Source organism: Lepus europaeus, chromosome 4 (genome assembly GCF_033115175.1).
Source record: "Lepus europaeus isolate LE1 chromosome 4, mLepTim1.pri, whole genome shotgun sequence".
NCBI lineage: Eukaryota > Metazoa > Chordata > Mammalia > Lagomorpha > Leporidae > Lepus > Lepus europaeus.
The window spans coordinates 94,108,421-94,133,122 of NC_084830.1; the positions used below are offsets into that span (position 1 = coordinate 94,108,421).

Sequence of the window (24,702 nt, forward strand, 5' to 3'; positions counted from 1 at the left end):
GGTTCCAGGTTCTTGACTTCAATATGGCAGAAACAAGGTGGTTGTAGTCATTTGGGGAGTGAACCAGCAGAAGACATCTCTCTCCATCTGTACTCTCTCTGTCTGCCTTTCAAACAATAATAAAATTAACACGAATAAATAAATAAATAGATTCTTGTTGGGATGTGCATTTGACCTAGAGTTTAAGATGCCGTTTGGTATTCCCACGTCTCAGCTCTGCTCCTGATTCTACCTTCCAGCTCACATACTTCCTGGGAAGCAGTGTTGATAGCTCAAGAAATTGGGTCCCTGCCACTCATGTGGGCCATTTGGATTGTGTTCCTGGCTCTTGATTTTGGTCTAGTCCAGTCCCAGCAACTGTGGGCAATTTGGTAATGAACTGGTGGATTGAAATTCTGTCTGTCCCTGTGTCTGCTTCCCAAAAAAACCAAAACAAATAAAATTATTTTTCAAATTAAAGGACATTAACAAAATTAAAAAAAAAAAGTTCTGGTGGATTCAGCAATGGAATGGGCCAAGAAAAAATGGCATGACTGTGAGGCAGAATTAGAGGCTTTCTTAAAGAGCTGGTATAGAATTCAAAACATAGCGTATCTTTCTCCAGTTGCTTTCAGTGACGCTGCTGTGTTAGAGGATTACAACCCAGGGGAGGGGCCGGCGCCGTGGCTCACTTGGTTAATCCTCTGCCTGCAGTGCCAGCATCCTATATGGGCGTCAGGTTCTAGTCCTGGTTGTTCCTTTTCCAGTCCGGCTCTCTGCTGTGGCCTGGGAAGGCAGTGGAGGATGACCCAAGTGCTTGGGCCCCTGCACCCGCCTGGGAGACCAGGAGGAAGCACCTGGCTCCTGGCTTCCTATCGGTGTAGCTCTGGCTGTGGCAGCCATTTTTGGGGTGAACCAACGGGAAGAAGACCTTTCTCTGTTTCTCTCTCTCTCTCTCACTGTCTAACTCTGTCAAATAAATTAAAAAAAAAAAAAAACTCAAAGGAATGTTTGCCAAAGAAGTCAGACAAGTCACACTGAATGGGCAGGTCTATGCAGGAATGTGGCTTTCATGAGGATGACCGTTGATGGTGGGCCTTGACCAGTCTTCTGCTCAACGCCCTCTCCTGCACCTCACCTCTCCCCAGTACCCAGCCCACTATCTATGCCTGTGTTTGGAACACACAGTCCATGACCAGAAGAAGTTCAGGCGCTCTTATCTCCAGCCCTTCCCCTGCCATCTGTCATTGGAGTGAGAAGACAATTTTTAAGATGGCAAACTAGACATGAAATCTTCCAGCGGTTCTCTTTTGTTCTTCAAGTATTGTTTCCATGCCTTATCATTGTCTTTTAAAAGTTCACCCATCCAAACACCAATGCAATCCTCATATCCAAGCAAACTACAACCTAACTGAACTTGTTGTATTCATTTAAATGGCACATATTGCTTCGTACACCTGGACAAGTTTATATACTATTGCATCTGGACAGGTTGCCTCCTCTTCCTCCCATTCACTGAACTCCAACTCAAAGCACAGAACATCCTTGTCTGTTACAGCCTCTAATATCATGTAGATTTTTGTTTGCATGAGGCCTCCTCCAAAATGCCCGGCCTGAGCGCCTTCATCTGCTAGGATTTTTGTGAGCTTGTCCCTCATACACAGTTGTGTGGATCCCTATTCCCTGGGTGCTTGGAACATGGAAGACATTCCGTGAATATCTGTAATATGAATGCATAGCGAAAATTCACTCACAAGTTAATTAATGGATTGCTAACCTTCACAACCTATGCATTATTTAATAGATGCAGAAATGGAAGTTCATAGTGCCTAATGCCAGTGCAAAAGGTAATGCATCTAGTTACAGAATTGGTATGTGTGGCCACATCTCCTACTCTGAAATGTTTGCCTTATCATCAGTGATAATCTGGCTCTCTGATTATCATTTCTGTTCATTTTAGCAATATTTATTCTGAGAGAGAGAAAGAGGCAGTAGACTATGATGTGTAAGAGCAATGATTTGTGAGATACACTGTTCGGTTTAACTCCTTAGCTCTACTTCTTACTGGTTATGTGTTTCAGGCCATTTACTTAATCTTTCTATGCTTCAGTTTCTATAACTGTTAAATGGCAATAATAATAACCAATTTACATAGATTAAATCTGATTATATATTAAATAATAGCTAACTCATATTATTAAATGAATTAATATATAAAGCACTTAGAACAGTATCTGACATAAACATGTAAGCTATATTAAGATATTTCAAAAAGTTCAATAGGCAACTTAAAAGATAAATTTATTTTGGTGCAGAAAGTTTTACAACATATCCTCATACTTTGTGAAGGCAACTTATATGCATGAATCTCAAGAAATTTTTCTCAAAATAAACATCTTTTTATTCAATTTCGCACATACTTTTTAAAATATGCTCATAGGTACCAAATGTTTATTGTCTTATTTTTGTTGTTCCTAATATGGCTTCATTGTCAATATATTAGAAAGAACAGGGCTTGGGGGCCAGTGTTTTAATGTAACAGGATAAGCCACCATTTGTGATGCTGGCCATACCATATCAGAGAGTCATTTGGAGTCCCTGCTGCTCCTCTTCTGATTCAGCTGTCTGCTAATGCTCCTGGATGATGGTTCAAGTGCCACCCATGTGGCAGGCTCAGATGCTGAATTTCTGGCTCCTGGCTTTGGCCTGGGCCAAACTAGCTTTTGTGGGCATTTGGGAAGTAAACCAGCAGAGGGACTATTTCTCTCTTTCTCTCTCCCTCCTTTGTACACACTAATAATTGTTGAAAAAACATAGAAAGAAATGACAGGAATTTTGTGACCAATTGTCCCAAGCTAGGCAGTCTATGCTTCAGGTACTGACATTTGCTTTTTTTTTTTTTTTTTTTTTGACAGGCAGAGTGGACAGAGAGAGAGACAGAGAGAAAGGTCTTCCTTTGCCGTTGGTTCACCCTCCAATGGTCGCCGCAGCAGGTGCGCTGCAGCCTGCGCACCGTGCTGATCCAAAGCCAGGAGCCAGGTGCTTCTCCTGGTCTCCCATGGGGTGCAGGGCCCAAGCACTTGGGCCATCCTCCACTGCACTCCCAGGCCATAGCAGAGAGCTGGCCTGGAAGAGAGGCAATCGGGACAGAATCCGGTGCCCCGACCAGGACTAGAACTCGGTGTGCCGGCGCAGCTAGGCGGAGGATTAGCCTGTTGAGCCATGGCGCCGGCTCGACATTTGCTTTTAAAGTATCCTTGTCTGATGGATCCTGTTCTGGAGGCCAGCCTCTACAGCTTGCACGACTCCCACATGACCGTCGCCTCATGGTGGTAATGCCTGGGGTGAAGATGGTCTCCTTCACCACTGCTCACCAGCCCTGACCTCTAAGGCTGGCCTCCTTAAGTCAGACATTCTCCAGGCAATGACTCTGACATGTAAGAGTGCCCAAAAATGTGATCCTCAGGCAGGAAAATGATCCACCAGCACAGAGTCTAAAACACACTCTGTTCTTGTGTTTCATGGCATTTTCTTGAAAAAGGGGATCCTTGCAGGATGAATCTGGATGTCAAATGTGGAGCCATAAAGCATGGAGTATTAACTGTGTACTCACTAATGGTAGGAGAGTGTTCTTACTGACATGTAACAGCTAAGAGCAGATTTATATTTTATTTCATGTCTGAGAATATTTATCTCTAGGCCTCATTAGCCTATGTAAAAATTATCCCAAGACAACTGATACTCTTACAGTACATTTTATGTAGAAAGATAAAATAAGAAGTACTCTTTGATTTTTATTTGTCAAGGTTCAGATACATGGACTGTATTTGGTACATGGGATAACAGTACAAGTTGCTATGATTTTTGTAAGAGGCAATTAGGACACGTGAATCTAATATCTTGAGGAGCTGAAAATATTTTTCCATGAAGAATTTCCAAACTCAGAATTTATATTAAAAGAAATAACTTAGAATTTGTATTACAGTGTGTGAGCAAATATCAATTCTTCGCTATCTTTTATTTTTCCTTTGTATTTATTTATTTCATATCTGTGCCACTCTAGTACAATTCAAGCTGAATGAAAGGAGAGATTTTCCTGCTGTTTTTGCCCCAGCCATATGATAAGTGTCTATCTCTTTTATAGCAAACACATAATGATTTTCTTTTATATATATATCAAATAATGATTGTTGTAACATGCCTGCTCACAACAACCAAAGGGAAGAAAACTTAAGTTCAAAATTAAGGGATTGGCTAAACAAACATGGCCAAATGATGGGATAGATGAAGTAATAAGGTTTTCTTTTAAGACAATTAGATGACATTTAAAATATCAATGTATTTTTACATCAAAAGATCACCTCATATAAAAATAAACTTTGCCAAAATTTTCTTTTCAAAAAGAAAATAGAATATTGAGTGTCTGTATATAGTAAGATCCTTAGGCATATTTTATTCCATGCTATGAAATTATCCTTACTCATTTGAAAATGAGTCATAGAGTACAACATTTCAACACACAGTGTATACCAATCAAAACAGGTAGCCAGCTTTTGACTTTATTACCTTTTGTTGTGTTTAAAGCCCCTCAGCTACTCTCTTGCAGTTCTTTATGCACTATAAACCATATTACTGCAAACAATAGTCACCTCACAACGCTATGAAACACTAGAATTTGTGACCTAACTGACCATACAATAGAACTTGTGACTTCTATCTGAATTCATTTTGTGAACTGTTATTCACCTGCCTTCTGTCTTCCATCCCACTCCCCTCCAGTATCTAGTTATCACTATTCTAAGTTCAGATCAACCACGTTTTCAATTGTCCATATTTGAGAAAAAAACATACAAATGTCTTCTGTGGCTTCTTTCACTTAACGTTTGGTTCCATCCATTTTGCTGCACATGACAGGATAGCATTCATTTTATGGCTGAATGATACCTGATTGCATATATAGAGACCCAATGATGTACATATAGACTGATTTCCTGTCTTTGCTATTGTGAATGGTGCTGCTTGAATGCAGGAGCACATGACCTCTTTCATATGCTGATTTCATTTCTTTCAGCTATATCAGAAGTGGGATAGTTGATTCATATGGTAGATCTATTTTTAGTTCATTGGGGAAATCTCCATATTTTTCTCCATAATGTCTGTGCTAATTTGCATTCCTACTAACCATATATAAGGTTCTCTTTTCTCAACCTCCTTGTCAGAATTTGCTATTTTTTGTCTTTTTGATAATAGTCTTAAAAATTAAGCTGGTTTATGTGTTATAATGTTACATTATGTCGTAATATTTAAATAGACTTTTAAAGGAATGGCCTATAATATACCATATAGCATCTCGAAGAGTGGTTAGGAAATACCATAATTCTGAATAGCAATATAGAAATACATGCTGGGTGTCTATGAAAAATTATATCAGTATGTGGATGCATAATGGACAAATAAAACTCTGTAGAGTTGACTAGTTTCTGAGGTCTTGCTGTTTCTCTCTTCTTTCTTTCCTACTCTAGAGCCAAGCTACTGCTGTGCCCTAGACCCCAGAGTTGGGACCACAGACATATCGCAGGCCTTCTAGCTGAGTGTTGAGGTGAGTCTCAGAGTAACAGACCATGTCTTTGCAGAGAACTGCATCCACACATGCCTTGGAAAATGAAGCTATACCTCAGCTCCCAGTACAGACATAGCTTTACAAAGTCCTGAACCTAGGAACCCAACTCCATAGCTGCTCCAAGCAACTGTACTCCGTATTCCAGTTCCACAGCAGCCCACTCTGGGAAATGTCAGACCTGACAGTGATCACCTCTGCTAAAACTCCCCACTCTTCAAATTTATCAAGGGATGGTTAATGTATGCAGGGATGGTTCAACATATGCAAATAAAGGAAAGTGATACATCACACCCATAGAATGAAAAATAAAATCATTTGAACAGCTTAACAGATGCAAAGAAAGTATTTGATAAAATACAACATCCATTCACAATTAAAAAAAAAAACTTGGGCAAATTGTGCATAGAAGAAGCATATTTCAACATAATTAATGTCATATATGGCAAGCCTACAGCAGAGATCATATTGGATGGGTAAAAGCAAGAAACATTTCCACTGAGATGTGAAACCAAAAAAGTTTAATCTTTCCACTGTTATCAATATAGTCCTATGAATTTCAGCCTGGACCCTCAGATAACAGATTGAAATAAAAGATTTATGAATAAGAAAGGAGGAAATATAATTATCCATGTTTGCAGACAATGTGATTCTGTATATTGAGGAATCAAGAGCTTCCATCGAGACTATTAGAACTGATAAATGAATTCAGAAAAATTGCAGAATATAAAACAAACAAAACCAGTAAAATTTTTATACACAAATGTTGAACTTACAGAGGAAGAATTTATACAGGCAATCTCATTCATAATAGTTAAAAAATTAAATACATTGGAGTAAAAGAAAATTATTAAACACTGATGAAAAATAGAAAGATCATAAAAACAAAAAAATCATTGTTCATGAATTTAAAGAATTAATATTATCAAAATGTCTGCATTACCAAAAATATTTACAGATTCAACGTAATCTACATCTAAAGATTGATGAGTATTAAAAAATTAAATTCATGTGGAAAAACAAAAGACCTTGAACAGCTAAAACATTTTTGAACAGTAAAAACAAAGTTGGAGGCATCACAATACCAGACATCAGGACATACCAGAGGCTATTATAACCAGAACAGCATGTTGCTGGAGTAAAAATAGCCATATGGACAAACGGAACAGAATAGAAGCCCCAGAAATAAATTCACATATCTACAACCAAGTTTCTGTGACAAAGTTTCTAAAAACTTTCCCTGAAGGAAGGACAGTATCTTCAACAGTGTTAGGAAAATTGAATTTCCACTTCATGAGTCTGAAACAAGACCACCACCTTGCATCTTGTAAAAAACCAACTCAAATAGATCAAATATATAAATGCAAGAACCGAAGCTATGAAAATATTAGACCACAACATAGGAGAATCACTTCAAAACAGTGACATAGACAAGACTTTTGGATAGAATATCAAAGCACAAGCAATAAGTACAAAAAAAAATACAAATAAGATAATATCAAGCTAAGAAACTCCCACACAGTAAAGGAAACAACCAATAGAGTGAAGAGAAAACCAATAGAATCAGATAAATATTTGCAAGCTATGTATATGACACAGGATAACTAGTCAGAGTATGTAAAGAGTTCAAGAAATTCAGCAACAAAATATACCACCTAGTTAAGTAATAGACAAAGAATCTGATTAGAAACTTTTCAACAGAAGAAATAAAAATTGTCAGCAAACACATGAAAAATGCTCAGTATCATTAAGCATTAGGGAAATGAAAATAAAAACCTCAGTGAGGCATTATTTCACTCCAACTAGAATGGCTACTGTTAAAAAATGAAATGTTGGTAAGGATGTGGAGAAAAGGATGCTGGTGGGAAATCAAATTAGTACAGCGATTTTGGAAAACACTGTGGAAATTCCTGAAAAAGCTAAAAATAGATCTACCATATGACCCAACTATCTTATATAATCCTGTAAGTACAAGTAGCAACACTCAAGCAAGAAAAACAAAATAAAGGAATTCAAATTGGAAAGGAAGAAATAAAATTATCTCTGTTTTCAGATGGTATGATTCTACATGCAAAAAATATTGTATACTCACAAAAATTTTAGTACTAATAAGTGAATTCAATAAAGCTACAGGATAGAAAATCAGCATAAACTTATTACTATTTTATATACAAATACTGACTTAACTGAAAAGAAATTTAGAAAGTAATCCCACTTATAATAGCACAAAATTATTTAAGAATAAATGTAATAAGGAAAGTAAAAATTCTGTATAATAGAAAGGATAAAATATTGATGAAAGAAATTAAAAATGATAGATAAATGAGAATGCATTTATGGGCATATGCATCTATGCCCATGCCTCAGAACAATTAACATAGCTAGTATGTCCTTACCACCTGAAGAAATACACATCTCCAACAACATAAACCCCAGCAAAATTCCAATGAAATTCTTCACAAAAATAGGAAAAAATTCATAAAATTCATATGAAATCATAAGAGACTGAGTAGCTATAATAATTTTAATGAAGAAAAATGTGGCTAGAGGCAGCATATTCCTCATTTCAAAAATTCATTATTAAGTTATTGTCTTCAAGCAGACACACGGACAAGCAGACACACAGACCAATGAAACATTAAATTGTGCTCAGAAGTAAATCCCACATCTAGAGCCAACTAATTTTTGACAAGGGAACCAACAAGACATAATGAAGAAAGGATAGTTTCTTCATTAAGTGATGTAAGTAAAAGTGATTTTCCACATACAGGAGAATGAAATTGGACGCTGAGCTTACACCATACACAAAAATCAATACAAAATGGATGAAACCTAAATATAAAACCAGAAACTATAAAATTGGAAAAGAACATACAAGAAAAACTCCTAGTCCTTGGTGTGGACAATGATTGTTTTGGGATATCACACCAATAGTTCAGGCCACAAAAGCAAATACAAATAAATAGGACTGCATAAGACTAAAAATTAATAAATTATGAAATAAAACTTTTACACAACCAAGAAAATAATAAGCAAACTTAAATGGCAGCCTTTAAATTAGGAATAAATATTTGCTAATTACATATGTGATACAGACGTTAACAAGCAAGATTTCTAAAGCATTCATACAACTCAGTAGTGAAACAACAATCGTTTGTGTGGCTTCTAAAGGCCCGTATGTTAAGGTCTTGATTCCTAAAGTCATGCTATTGTATTAAGAGTAGAACTTAACCTGATTATTGAGTCTGAAATGGGAGACTTAGAAAGTGATTGGATTAGTTTGAATTCATACAGTTTGAAAGATGGCTGTGGTGTAAGCAGAGACCACGCAGAGGAAAATGAGAAATGTGCTTCCTGTCACTCAGCCTCTTGGCTCCTCACAGGATTCTCCCTTCACATGAGTCCATCATACACTGCCCTTTTCTGATGGTAGACTAATGAAGTCACTTCATCTTGGATCATGGATCTCCAAAACTGTGACCAAATATAAACCTTCCTGTATAGCTTAGCTTCTCTCAGTTATTTGTTATATTGACAAAAGATTGACTAGTTACAATGAGTAAAAGACCCTAATAGACATTTCTCCAAAGAACACAAAAAATCTTCAAGAGATATATGAAAAATACTGATCATATTTAAATATCATAGATAAGCCAACTAAAACCACTACGAGGTATCAGTTCACTCCTGTTAGGAAAACTTTTATCAATAAGCAAAAGAGAACACATTTAGTCAGGGTGTACTGAAAAGGCATTCTTATCCAGTTGGTGGCCATGTAGACTGGTACAACCATTATGGGTAACAGTATGGAGATTTCTAACAAAGTTAAGGTAAAAGTACCAGATGTCCCAGGAATCCATCTTGAGTATATGCCCAATCACTATCTGATGAAGACGTCTGCACTGTCATGTTCATTGTGCAATATTCATAAGTCAAGATCTGAAAAAAACTAAGAGCCCATCAACAGAATAATGGACTAAAAAATAACTGATGATACATAAGTGAGTCTACTTTATAAAGGGTCTGAAAATGAAATTAAAAGTAAATTGTGGTGCAAAAAGTTTTGCAACTCAGGCATACAAAGGGTCTTTGAAAAGTTCATGGAGAATGTGTATCATGAAAAAAAAAAACCATGCATTTAAAAATTGTTTTGCTACAAAATACACCTATTTTCCAATTTCATTTTCCACAAACGCTGATATACATTGGTACACAGAGATAGAGAGCCAAGCAGTAGTTTTGGGAGACTGGGGGAAAGGAAATGAAGAGTTCCAAATCAAAAGACACAAAACAGCAGGTATGTGTGATGGACTCATTACAGATCTGTGGTACAAAGTCAGGACTAAAGGGAATAGGATGCACTGCTTTTGAGATCCCTTTTAAATGAGATGGCTTCGGATCGGCTCAGCTCCGGCCGTTGGGGCCATCTAAGGGGTAAGCCAATGGATGGAAGACCTCTCTCTCTCTCTCTCTCTCTCTCTCTCTCTCTCTGTATTTGCATCTGCCCCTGCCTCTCTGTAGCTCTGCCTTTCAAATAAATAAATCTATAAAAACAGAGATGATTCTCTCCAATGTTGCTACAAGGAATAAAAATAAACCTAACTGTATGTAAGATACTGAATGTGTTAATTTGCTTCACTATAGTAACATTTTTACTCTCCATATGTGTATTCCATAACATCATGGTGTTTACCTAAATACACATCATAAAATTCTCTAGGGGCTGGCTCTGTGGCTTAACAGGCTAATCCTCCGCCTTGCGGCGCTGGCACACCGGGTTCTAGTCCCGGTTGGGGCGCCGGATTCTATCCCAGTTGCCCCTCTTCCAGGCCAGCTCTCTGCTATGGCCTGGGAAGGCAGTGGAGGATGGCCCAAGTGCTTGGGCCCTGCACCCGCATGGGAGACCAGGAGAAGCACCTGGCTCCTGGCTTAGGATCAGTGAGATGTGCTGGCCGCAGCGGCCATTGGAGGGTGAACCAACGGCAAAAAGGAAGACCTTTCTCTCTGTCTCTCTCTCTTTCACTATCCACTCTGCCTGTCAAAAAAAAAAAAATTATCTAAACTAAAAAACATTGAATATAAATTATTGCTTAGGTTTTACATATTAAACCTACTTAAATTCATTTTAAAAGACTAAAAAGCTATTTGGAATTATACATAATTCTTGATGATTCATATTGCTACAAATCTGTGTATAGGATAGAAATTGAAATGATCTACAAAAATTGTAAATTCTTTTACATACTCTGAATTAGGTTAAATCCCAAGACACACAAAAACAAATGTCTACATTTGCCTTTATTTTGTCTGCATCTTCTAATTTCAAATCTTTCCCACAGCTTTTAATTTTGTACTTTATTTAGACAAAAATAAGTGGTAACAATTGAGGTTTAAATCCGTTCTTATTGTAGAGCATCTTCCTGTCCCTTTCTCACTGAAGAACTGACACATCTGCTTGTGAATTATTTAAGCTGAAATGTAAGTGTCTATGCATCTATCTGCATTCTCTACTCCTTTAAATTTTTTATATTTTAGCTTATTTTACAACCATGGGTAATTTATTTTCAATAAGTTATTATGATCCTAGTACTACTATTTCCTGAGAAAACATCATTAAAGTAATCACTAATTATTGATCATACCTTGAGAATCTTGCACATAATCTCATAAACTGAAAATGTTTTCTCTGCCCGGGTCCAGTCCCAGGTGGTCACCTTTAAAAGATGAGAAAATTATGTTATTTGTTTTAGAAAGATAGCCCCTCTTTCCATATTTATTTCATTTGTATGATATGGTGCCTAATAAGTAAAACTTGCATACATAGTCTAATAATCACTTAGTTGTGAAATTATTTTTATAAAATCTCCTGCATATTTTATCCTTTGTTTTAAAGTTTATTACCATTTTTCTTCCTCTTTCAACAAGCATTTTATGTTATATGCAATAGTACCCATGTACCTAAAATCTCTCTATATTTTAATCATGCATATATTCTCTACAGATAAGGATTAATTATTTATAACAAATATAGCGCCAAGTATTTATATTCTACATACATAATTTTTCCTTGATTTACCACCAATTAAACAAACACTGGATATCAACACTGGCTGTAATTTTTAAAAAGGATTTATATTAAGAAGTCATTCTAAAATAATTTGTGACAATTTCACTTATTTACATTTGAAATGTGTATTTTTCCAATCATTAGAAATTATTCAGGTTAAGAATATAATAAAAGTAGTAAATACTGATGCTTTTTCCTTGTCTTCCTAGTTTTTTGAACTTTGAATAGACACAGACATTTGAAATAGCGAGTTTGACTTAGTAATTCCCAGCCTCTCTGCTTTATTAGACCTTTAAGTGACTGGTCTTATATTTAGTATTTATATTCAATAAATATTTATTGAATATCTACTATTCTATAAGACATATGCTTTCAAAAAGAAGACTATAGGTGTAATAGGTGTCCATATATGTTTAGTACAAAATCTGGAAATGAGAATGTAGGGCATAATTAGAGTATCGAAAATTACTTAGACTTGTACAACATGAGAAACACATTTTGACTGTCATAATGATTGCATAACAGAATGTATTTCTTATTAACACCACAGAAGTTCAGGTAAGGTCATTAATTTAATAGAATGTTCTCATTTTGAAGTTTACTTATTATTACTTGTTAATAATAAATTAAATGTAAATTGAAAATTTCCTGTGAGCAATTAAAAATGTTAAATAAATTTAAAAGAGCTCTCAAAAGTCCCTTTGAGAACAAGAGACTCGTAAGCATATTTCTTAATACTGAGTCAAGATTTAAAATCTCTTACTTCAAATCAGGCAGTTTCAGTTGGGGAGAATAAAATATTGTAGAGATTGACAGTGGTGATGATGTATGAGAACAGAAATGTATATGACACCACTTAAGTTTACACTTAAGATATAGTTATAAAATGGTACATCTATTTTATCAAAATAAAAATCAATAAAAAGTATTATAAAGAGCTAGCAAAACTTCACTGTTATAGTTTTAGTACATCTATTCTAATGATTTTATTCAATTACTAAATTATATTGACTGATGGGTGAAATATTTCTTTAAATATTCTCTTTCATCTTTTCATGGGATTTTTCACATTATAATTTGCTCTCTTATTTTTCAGGTTCACTGTATAGAGTTGTCTTCACTATGTTTTATTTTTTCATAATTCATGAGGGCAAGAGACAGGCCAGCAGGCAGACAGAGGGGCGTTTCCATACACTAATTCACCCCCTAATTGCCCACAAAGGCCTGGGCTAGTTTTCATCAAAGCCAGTAGCTAGGTACTCAACCCAAGTCTGTCATGTGGGTAAATGGGATTCAACTAGTTAATCCATCATCTGTTGCCTACTGGGATGCTCATTAGCAGGCACAGAGTTGAGACTCCAACTTAAGCACTCCTATATGGGATTCAGGCATCTCAGCAAATGGCTTAAGTGATGCACTTAACGTTTGCCATTGCCTTCAGAACATCTGTTTCTGATAAGGCAATTCAGAATCACCTGGACTGCTTTCTACTTTTATCTCTATCTAATTTTCAAACCATACTAATAATATTCCACTTTGTGTAGTAACAACATAGGAAAAAGGCATACAAGCACTTACTGGAGGTGCCAGAAACTTGTAAAGACATGAACCCCTCAGGGCTAGAAACGTTGGTGAATACAGTCGGTCTTGAAGGGGGTCCTGTTCCCGTGCTTCACACCAGCCCATGTAGACTGTCTGCAAGCAAACAAGGCAATCAGCTGTCAGAAAAATCTTCATTTAGATAGCTTGTGCATTTTACATATCCTGTGATATAATAATATCTTATAGGACTATCAAGTTAATTGACACGAAAATGTACATTAAGCTCAATTTACCTTCAGTAAGTGGATGTGAACCTCTTCTAAGAGTTTCTACTATGTTTCCCTGAGCATTTATCAAAGTGCTTGTTATGCGGCCCAATCTGGTATGAATTATATTTCCCATTCCCTACTAGTGTTTATCAGATTCGCCTTACAAATGTGTGCTTTGAAATCTACAGCTCAAGGCAGCTACTCATAGACACCTCATTTTAATAGTAATGGAATAGGAACCACCTATAGTAACGGATTATTCTATAGCTCATAGGGCCACAATGCTTAACAAGACAACATAACAATTTAAAAAGAGTAAATTAAGACTTATTTGCTGCTTATCCTATTAAAAGTTCTTAGTTTAGTATATAATTATATATAGTGAGTCAGAATAATGGAGGTAAAAGAAGGTTATGATTAGTTTCCATTTCCAGAAGTTGTGTTATTGGGCAACTCAAGTCAATCCATCAGTTGAATTTTTCATGGAAAACTGATTTTAAGTCTGTCCAGGAAATTCCATAGGAACATAGAAAATGAGAGGTAATCATCACAAACCAAATACATTTGACATATGGGAACTTTATACACAGAAATGACCCATGAGAGAATAAACAACACCTGTCAATATCATAGGTTTAAGGGGAAATTTTAATGTCCTGAAATTTCCAAGTATGGAAGTCTTAGCAAAATACCTGGATCCCAACAGCAATGTTCAGGCAGACGTTATCAAGTCTTTGCAAGGACTAGAGCCCAGATTTCAGCCACTTAGGATAGCCCAGAAACTGCCCATCTCCATGTGGCTCATGAGGATCCAAAATTCTAGTTTTCCCATTCTCCTGACTAGAGGAGATTAAAATCCTCCCTGAATTAGGAAAAGATACTAAGTTTTCTATTTCTTTTTTTTTCTTTTTTCTTTTTTTAGGATTGATTTATTTATTAGAAAGAGTTACACAGAGAGAGGAGAGGCAGAGAGAGAGAGGTCTTCTATCTGCTGGTTCACTCCTCAGTTGGCTGCATCAGCAGGAGCTGAGCTGATCGGAAGCCAAGGGCCAGGAGCTTCTTCTGGGTTTCCCACCTGGGTGCAGGACCCCAGTGACTTGGGCCATCCTCTACTGCTTTTTCCAGGCCATAACTAAAAGCTGGATTGGAAGTGGAGCAGCCGGAACTCAAAACTGTGCCCATATGGGATGCCAGCACTGCGGGTGGTGGCTTTATCTGCTATGCCACAGTGCATAGCAGTGCCAGTCCCACTAAGTTTTCATTAAAGATTTTTCCCCACGACACAACCAATAATATAACAAATAAGAAAAAAAAACATGAAGGACATCATGAGAAAAGCATGAAGAACAAAACTAAGAATAAGCAGAACCTGCTCATTAGAACATTTCAGATTCTGGACCTTTCCTACACATACATTGTTAACTATGCACCCTATATACAAGAAGTTAGGGCAAGAATTGAAACTTTCCTCAGAGATCAACTGATGTAATAGATTATAAAAAAGTTTTAATTAGAAATTGGGCAAATACATACATATTTTAATAAATATGCAGTTGAGATGAACAGATTAGAAGTAAGTAAAAAAGTAATTAGTGAATAGAAAGATGGTTTGGTCAGGAATTTCTGGAATGTGTACAGGAGAGACAAAATTTTGGGAAAAAATGAGATGAAAATAAGAGGCAAATGTATTACACTAAAAAATATAAAATATCTTTGAGCACCAAAAACAGAGAAAAGAGGAAGTGAATAAAAATTATTTTTAAAGAGATAGCTAAGATTTTTTTCCCAGTAGATAAAGGGCCTGTATACATATTCAGAAGACAAAGCAAATCAGATAAATATAATCATACTCAGGCTCCTAATCATGAATCTTCAGAGAACCAAGGACAACAAAGATTATTAAAAGGGGCTAGGGGCCAGCGCTATGGTGTAGAGGGTAAAGCCGCTGCCTGCAGTGCCAGCATCCCATCTGGGTGCTGGTTCGAGTCCCAGCTGCTCTACTTCCAATGCAGTTCTCTATCATGGCCTGGGAAAACAGTAGAAGATGGCCCAAGTCTTTGGGCCCCTGCACCCTCGTGGAGAGACGCGAAAGAAGCTCTTGGCTCTTGGCTTTAGATTGGCACAGCTCTGGCTGTTGTGGCCATTTAGGGAGTAAGCCAACAGAGGGAAGACCTCTCTCTCTCTCATTCTCTCTCTTTCTGCCTCTGCCTCTGTGTAACTCCCTGCCTTTCAAATAAATAAAAAAAGTGTATGAAAACATTGTAGATATTAAATATAAACTACAATTAAATCAATAATTAACTTCTCAAAGGAAACAAAGAAATACAGAATATCATAGAACATAAATTTCAATGTATCAAATAAAATAGACAGCCTTTCTGGAATTACATACATTGCAAATTTATCTGGGAATATAAAGGTTATATTCAGATTTCCATAAGAAGTTGATTTAGAGTGCTAAACTTCAAATATTCAATAGAAGATAGCTTTTTTTAAGATAATTTAAATTGCTTGGACTGTGTGGGAAGATACAGGTAATACTGAACACCATGTTTGAGTAGTTAAGGATACATTTTGTAGTCTCTAAAAAACTATTTCTATAAAAGTGATCTTACAGTTTCCTCTTTGTAAAGGGATGTAAGAAATTAAATCATTAGTACTAAAAGTTTTGGTAATTAACACCCATTAACATTCTTAAAATTCCAGCGGTTCTTGAAACACATTTAAGATGTATGTCTCTACTTTTCCTATGTTAGAAAATAAAAATAGAAATTAAAATAAAATAAAATAAATCTATATTTCTTTAATTTTTAAACGATTTTTAACTTTTCTGAGAGGCAGAGAGAGAAAAAGAGAGAGAGGAAACAAATAAACAGAAAATCAGAGAGAGAGAACTCCCATGTATTGGTTTACTCTCTAAATGTCCACAAAGGCCAGAGCGAGACTGGGACCAGGCAGTGGATCACAGCCCTGGTCTTCCACTTGGGTGGCAGAAAACCAATTACTTCTGACTCCCATGGTCCGCATTAACAGGAAAACAGGGCCAGGAGCCAAAGCCAGCAATCAAACACAAGAACTCCAACCTTGTGAATGAGCATCTTGGCCACTAGGCAGAGCTGTAACCACTGATTTGAACCCTGCAAACTGTTCTGTGGCGACTATGTATGTGGCCAGTGAAGGAGCAGATAAGAAGGTGATTTTAGCCTTTCTCTTTCGTTTGGAAATGGTAAAGGGATAGAAATTTCTACACCTGATAGCTCAGGTGGGCGTCTCAGTAAAGGACTGAGATCCCACTCTGCATTCAGATGGGGTTTTCTGGACATGAGTATGGGTCCCCATTTCTTCTCCCTTCCTCCCTCTTTTGGGAAAATCAAGGTTGGGGATTTTTGAGTGTGGAATTCGCTTAAACAAACCCTGGACAATACTGGCCAGCAGGGTTCTTATCCTTTGGAGAAGCAAGGAGGGCCACCTGTTTGCTTCCTCATTTCAGTGAATTCCTTTTGATAAAGGACAGGCAAGGACACTTTGGGCTTTGGGAGACAGATAAGAGGCTTGGTCCCACCTTTAGGACTTGTTTTCTCATTCAATTGCACATAAACCTATTTTCTTGGACCCCTCTTACACACATCCACTAACATCTACTTAGCTGCTTTAATAAAACCTTTAATTGTTTTATAGCTATAAATTCATTAAAATAATAAACAAATTAGTTATATATTGATATAAATAAAATATTTCATGAGAGGAACTCTCAAAAATTTAACAGGAATGGTAGCTTTGGGATCCGCATGGAAGGAAGGCCTACACTTCCAGGAATGGAGAGTCCCTACCTGTACTTCCAGGGAAGAAAAGTCCTTGTCAAGGTTCCTGCGGGTGCCTAAAGGTCAACCAATGAGGATCAGACCCGCCTCAACCTTTAACCCCCATGCCCTGAATCTATAAAAAGAGCCTTCCCAATCTCTGACAGGCGACTTCCCTGGCCCCCACTCTGTTGCTCTGTTGGGACTGGGGAACCTCGCCTGGGAGTGGAACCCCAATTAAAGCCTGTGAATTAATTGATTCGTCTGCCTGGGAAGATTTGTTACGCGCCAGACACCTTGTAGATGGTGCCGAAACCGGGGAGCTGAGGTTGGTGCCTCCCCTTTCTGGGTTTGAGGCCCCCTCGCTCCTTGAACCTGTCTGGTGCCCCAGGCTAACTATGGACCACACTCGACCAACTATAAATAACTCCTCCCTTTCTCTCCCTCCCTCCTCTGGGTTGGCCCAGTCTCTTTGATCTGTGGCTAGCTCTCTCTCCGGACGGAGACCTCCAAATCGTGCACACGTGGCCTTGGTTCTCAGCTGTTTAGCCTCCCAGCGGCTGTGGAGACGTCCTGCCGCTGGCTTGGCCTGGTAGAGAACTGACCTCTAATCTGTCTGCTGAAGTCTGGGACAAGGGACGCCTTCACTGAATTTCAGTAGATCTGGGCTACTGGGGAGACCATGGGATCTGGCCAATCCTGAGGGTGGGACTCAAAATGCCCTCTGGCCTGCCTCCTAAAGAACTTGAAGAAACTGGGACTGGCCCAGGACCTACGGAGTAAATGCCTAATCTTCTACTCCACGCAGGCATGGCCTAACTACCTTGAGAATTTCTGCTGCAGGGAGAGAAAATGGTCCCATATAACCAGGCTTTCTGTGACCTCTGCTCCCGTCCTACTCCCTTCTCCCTTACTTTCCTCTCTGCCTGCTCCACAGCCCAGGTCTTGCTGGCCAAGATCAGGCCCCCACCTCTTAAGGGCGCCTCTTCTGTGTTACTGCCAAACTCTCCACCCCCCACCTTTTCGGACCCTCCTGAGTTCCTGGAGATCCCACAGCTAGCCAGGAACCTCCCGCCCCCATATGCACATTCTTCCGCCCTGCCCCACGCCATTCCTGCCTCTCCCCGCTGCCATTGCTGGAAGCCACGTAGCCACGTGGCCCAACCACCAGTGTCAAGCTCCCCATCCCCATCCTAATGGGATTCACTGCTCCTGCTTCCCTGGCCACCCTCCGGCAAAGTTTTAAAAGGACCTCTTCCTGAACACATGGCTTTCTAGCCTCCTCCTCTGGTTTCCTTTCTTTGAATCTAAGTAGATCACTACCTTTGAAAATATTGCTTTGTAACTTGCTGAACTTATTTTTGAAATTTATTTTAACAGGTTTCCCGGTAATCATTACTCAATGAAACAGCAATGGGTAATTAGTACTTGTTTTAGATGAATGCAATTTTAATTTTAATTAAATTCAGATAGTGATATTTAATATCAGCATCTTAAGTCATTTAGGTGTAACTGCTAATTTATTGTGAACTCTTGTATACTCAGCATGTTAAATTTGTGTTAAAAATGTTATAGAAATGTGCATTTGGTAAGGAAGGTTAAAAGGAAGGAGTTATTTTGAATAAAGAAAGGACAAAGTTTGTAAGATTGACTTCATCCTGATGGCTAGTTTACTCTAGACTCGAATGGAAATGATGGAATGTTTCAAGTAAGTTGAAGAGGGTGTGTGGAAGTCACAGAAGGTTACCAAAGAAATCTTGGATCTTAATGAGGAAGCCACAGAGGCCTAAAGAGTTAAATGTTCTGTAAAATCCTACAGGTGCTTTCAAAAATGCTGTGTGAAGTAAGCAAGTGCCTCTTGTTGAGTTTATAATGAGTTTATAATTCTAAACGTGGCAACTTAAAGTCTTTTGTCATCCACAGTTTTATATATCAGATTTGCTGCTCATAAAACTAAAGTATTGTTGATTCTGTGTTTAGCTGTTATCCTATAGGTTCTGATGGACTTTTTCCAGCCACTTCTATTGTATTCAGTACTTTGGGTCGGTGCTGTAAACAGATGAAGCCAATAATGTATTACAGGTACCAACTGAGTGAAAGTATGGTTAACTGAGGTTACTAATCAATTGGTAAATTAAAAAAAAAAAAGTTAAAGTTTAATTGAAACTGCTATATTTGTTATCTAATGATTGAAACTGCTTTCTAAATTTTCATTTGATATTACTATTGTCAGTAAGTGATCTGGGACTTGAGCAACCCCTTGACTTGCATCTTCTGGTCTGCTTTACCAAATACCAGGAGGAAGAGAAAGCTAGGCATCAGAAATGGAAAGATCGGTGGCAGCCTATTAATGACTGGTCTGTACAGTGATCTGCCCTCAAGGAGACCTAACAGGCCAGTCCGCTTCAGTGGCTTTCAGTGTGGTAAGCCTGGGCTTCAGCAGAAATCAGCTTGTGAAGAACCCTGGCAGTTCTGCCAGCCAAGAGTTGGATCACTAGAAATGGACATGCCCTGGAGTCGAAGGATGCCCAGGTCAGAGCCACAGATCTTATTGGCTCTAAGCTGAAGAGCCCCTCACTCAGCCCAGCTTCCAAAGTGACCACCGCAGCTGAGAGGATGGCCAAGTGGGGTCAGCAGCATTGCAGGCAGAACTGTAAATTTCCTGTTAGAGATGCCACCTGCCTTCACCTGGCCAGGTAATGGAAGTCAACAGGGTGCCTTCCCCAAGGAGGTTCACACCTCCCTTATGATGTACCCTATGAAGAGATAGGTCTGGGCCTCTGAACTTATAAGGCCTAAAGCCCACCTCTACTCTAACATCAGTGGCTCTGCTCCCAACCTATGTGTACTGATGGTCCTCTCCTCCACTTAATGCTGTATGATTATTCAGAATTTCTCTACAGACAAACCCCTCTACCTGCAAAAGTTGAGTGGCCTTTCTCCTGGTCTTGGCTTGGATCAAATTTAAACCACGTCCATCAAATAATCTTCACAAGGGTCCAGAGACCCCCCTCATTTCCTCTCCTCTATGAAATCCTTTCATTACCTGGTTAATGCCACTCTTAGGATCACTGGGGGCTATTCTCACCCTGACTTGTATACTACAGTGTCTGTTTAAGTGTTTACAGCAGGTGATAATGGAATGAACTGAGGCCTTTAGCAACCAGGCAGTCGACCAGATGCTTTTCCATTTATACATGCCTGTCCCTGCGGAGCCCCAAGATACCCCCAGCGGGCCCCTGTAGACAATATCCCCAGTCAGCAGGAAGTAGCCAGAGAGACTCATTGTCGCCCCCTTTCCTATCATCAAAAGGTCGGGATGGTAGCTTTGGGATCCACATGGAAGGAAGGCCTATATTTCCGGGAACGGAGAGGCCTACTTTCGGGGAAGAAAGTTCTTGTCAAGGTCCCTGCGGGTGCCTAAAGGTCAACCAATGAGGATCAGACCCGCCTCAACCTTTAACCCCCATGCCCTGAATCTATAAAAGGAGCCTTCCCAATCTCTGACAGGCGACTTCCCCGGCCCCCACTCTGTTGCTCTGTTGGGACCAGGGAACCTTGCCTGGGAGTGGAACCCCAATAAAAGCCTGTGAATTAATCGATTCGTCTGCCTGGGAAGATTTGTTACGCGCCGGACACCTTACAAGGAAAACTGACAATGTTCATGTTATTTTGATTAAATAGAAAGCGGTTGGTTCTTACTATATTTCTGAATTCAATTTTTTGTGATATCATGCATTACTTAACTTCTGATAACCTTTCACCATATAGTTAAGAGAGGTTTAAAATGAAAAGGGCACATGGTGTCTACATTTCATTAGAAAGTTAGTTTTAACCTTTTTGAACCCTGAAAGTGTCCACGGGCCCCCAAGAGTCCCAAAACGTACTCCAGGAATGACTAAGAAATGCCCCAAAAAGCAAGGAGATAAAAGGAAAAGAAGCAGTGGAAAGTTGAGAAGTGCATAGAAAGGTGGCAGAATGTAACCAAGCTAAAGTGCTACTAAAAATACAAGTAAATACAATAAAAGTGCTCTAATATGAAAAGTCCTCCAAAAAGTAATAAAAAATGAGAATTACAAAAAATTATATCTGAATATTAAAAATATTTGCACAAAAATATATTGATCTTTTAATTTCATTTTGTCACATATGGTATGAAGTGCCATTATGTTGATTTTTCACCTTGAGCTATTGATATAAATAAATAAAAATAAATAAATATGTAAACCAATCACCTTGGTTTCTGTCTCAACCAGGCACATCTGAAAAACAAGAAAAAGCTTCATAAGGAAAGAATGAAAAAACTTACAGGAGAGGATGAAAATAAACTGGCCCACAAGATTAATAGTAGAAAGCATAGCCTCCCAACAAAGAAAAGCCCAGGACTGGAAGGATTCACAGCTGAATTCTACCAGACATTTAAAGAAGAACTAACTCCAATTCTTCTCAAACTATTCAGAACAATCAAAAAAGAGGGAATCCTCCCAAATTCTTTCTATGAAGCCAGCATCACCTTAATTCCTAAACCTGAAAAAGATGCAGCATTGAAAGAGATATACAGCCTAATTTCCCTGATGAACATAGATGCAAAAATCCTCAATAAAATTCTGGCCAACAGAATGCAAAAACATCAAAAATGTCATCCACCCAGACTGAGTGGGATTTATCCCTGGTGTGCAGGGATGGTTCAATGTTCAAAATCAATCAATGTGATACACCACATTAACAAACTGCATAAGAAAAACCTTAAGATTATCTCAATAGATGCAGAGAAAGCATTTGATAAAATACAACACCCTTTCATGATGAAAACTCTAAGCAAATTGGGTATAGAAGGAACATATCTCAGTACAATCAAAGCAATTTATGAAAAACCCACGGCCAGCATCCTATTGAATGGGGAAAAGTTGGAAACATTCCCACTGAGATCTGGTACCAGACAAGGATGCCCACTCTCACCACTACTATTCAAAATAGTACTGAAAATTTTAGCCAGAGCCAGTAGGCAAGAAAAAGAATTGAAGCAATTCAAATTGGAAAGGAAGAAGTCAAACTATCCCTCTTTGCAGATGATATGATTCTTTATTTAGGGGATCCAAAGAACTCTACTAAAAGAGTATTGGAACTCATAGAAGAGTTTGGCAAAGTAGCAGGATATGACATCAATGTATAAACATAATCAGTCTTTGCATACACAGGCAATGCCACAGCTGAGAAGGAACTGATAAGAGCAATCTCATTCACAATAGCTACAAAAACAAATATATTGGAATAAACTTAACCAAGGACGTCAAAGATCTCTACAATGAAAATTACAAAACCTTAAAGAAAGAAATAGAAGAGGATACTTAAATGGAAAAATCTCCCATGCTCATGGGTTGGAAGAATCAATATCATCAAAATGTCCATTCTCCCAAAAGCAATTTATAGATTCAATGTGACGCCAATCAAAATACCAAAGACATTCTTCTCAGATCTGGAGAAAATGATGCTGAAATTCATATGGAGGCATAGGTGACCTCGAATAGCTAAAATAATCTAGTACAACAAAAACAAAGTCGGAGGCATCACAATACCAGATTTCAGGACATACTACAGGGCAGTGGTAATCAAAACAGCATGGTACTGGTACAGAAACAGATGGATAGACCAGGATTAGAATAGAAACACCAGAAATCAATCCAAACATCTACATCCAACTTATATTTGATCAAGGATCTAAAATCAATTACTGGAGCAAGGACAGTCTATTCAACAAATGGTGCTGGGTAAACTGGATTTCCATATGCAGAAGCATGAAGCAAGATCTCTACCTTACACCTTACTCAAAAATCAACTCAACATGGATCAAATATCTAAATCTATGACCCGACACCATCAAATTATTAGAGAATATTGGCAAAACTCTGCAAGATATAGGCACAGGCAAAGACTTCTTGGAAAAGACCCCAGAGGAACAGGCAGTCAAAGCCAAAATTAACGATTGGGATTACATTAAATTGAGAAGTTTCTGTACTGAAAAAAAAAAAAAGGAAAGTGAAGAGGCAACCAACAGAATGGGAAAAAATATTTGCAAACTATGCTACAGATAAAGGATTACTAACCAAAATCTACAAAGAGATCAAGAAATTCCACAACAGCAAAACAAAAAAAGCACTTAAGAGATGGACCAAGGACCTCAATAGACATTTTTCCAAAGAGGAAATCCAAATGGCCAAGAGACACATGAAAAAATTTTCAGGATCACTAGCCATCAGGGAAATGCAAATCAAAACCACAATGAGGTTTCACTTCACCCTGGTTAGAATGGCTCACATACAGAAATCAACCAACAACAGATGCTGGCAAGGATGTGGGGGAAAAGGGACACTAACCCACTGTTGGTGGGAATGCAAACTGGCAAAGCCACTATGGAAGTCAGTTTGGAGATTCCTCAGAAACCTGAATAAAACCCTATGATACCATCCCACTACCTTGAATATATATCTGAATATAACCCTACCTAGCCATCCCACTCCTTGGAATTTACCCAAAAGACATTAAATTTTCAAACAAAAGAGCTGTCTGCACCTTAATGTTTATTGCAGCTCAATTCACAATAGCTAAGACCTGGAATCAACCTAAATGCCCATCAACAGAAAACTGGATAAAGAAATTATGGGATGTGTACTCTATAGAATACTATACAGCAGTAAAAACAAAAGAAATCCAGTAATTTGCAGCAAAATGAAGGAATCTGGAAAGCATCATGCTGAGTGAATTAAGCCAGTCCCAAGGGGCAAATATCATATGTTCTCCCTGATGGGTGACAACTAACTGAGCACCTAAAAGGAAAACTGTTGAATTGAAATGGACACTATGAGAAAAAAAATGACTTAATCAGCCATTGTCCAGACTGTCGAGGAACAACTTACTATTTTATTCCTTCTAGTATTTTTATGTTCTACTTAATACCATTGTTTGAACTCTTTAATTAACACACAATTATTTTTAGGTGTTTAAATTTAACTGAAAAGTGATCCCTGCTAAATATAAGAGTGAGAATAAGAGAGGGAGGAGATGTGCAGTTTGGCACATGATCAATCAGACTTACCCCTAATGGTAGAGTTAGAAACGTGCCAGGGGATTCCAATTCAATCCCATCAAGGTGGCATGTACCAATGTCATCTCACTAGTCAGAGTGATCAGTTTCAGTTCATAATTGATCATAATGATATGGTTAAGAGTCAAAGGGATCACATAAACAAGACTAGTGTCTGCTAATACTAACTGATAGAATAAAAAGGAGAGAACGATCCAACATGGGAAGCAGGATACACAGCAGACTCATAGAATGACGGATTTCCTAAACAGCACTCTGGCCTCAGAATCAGTCCTTAAGGCATTCGGATCATCTAAAAGCCAGTGAGAGTTTCTCAGGCATGGAAA

At 38.1% G+C, this 24,702-nt stretch overlaps 1 protein-coding gene across 2 annotated transcripts in view; it reads right to left on the reverse strand.

The window, feature by feature from the left end:
• Window positions 1–24,702, reverse strand: part of SNTG1 (syntrophin gamma 1) — a 398,393-nt gene that overhangs the window by 105,517 nt on the left and 268,174 nt on the right. For both annotated transcript variants that reach the window (XM_062189597.1, XM_062189596.1), the window contains exons 12-13: window positions 13,242–13,358; window positions 11,239–11,310 (exon numbers count right to left, since the gene is read on the reverse strand). In XM_062189597.1, the coding sequence (XP_062045581.1) occupies window positions 11,239–11,310; window positions 13,242–13,358 (189 nt within the window). The remainder of the gene's footprint in view (window positions 1–11,238; window positions 11,311–13,241; window positions 13,359–24,702) is intronic.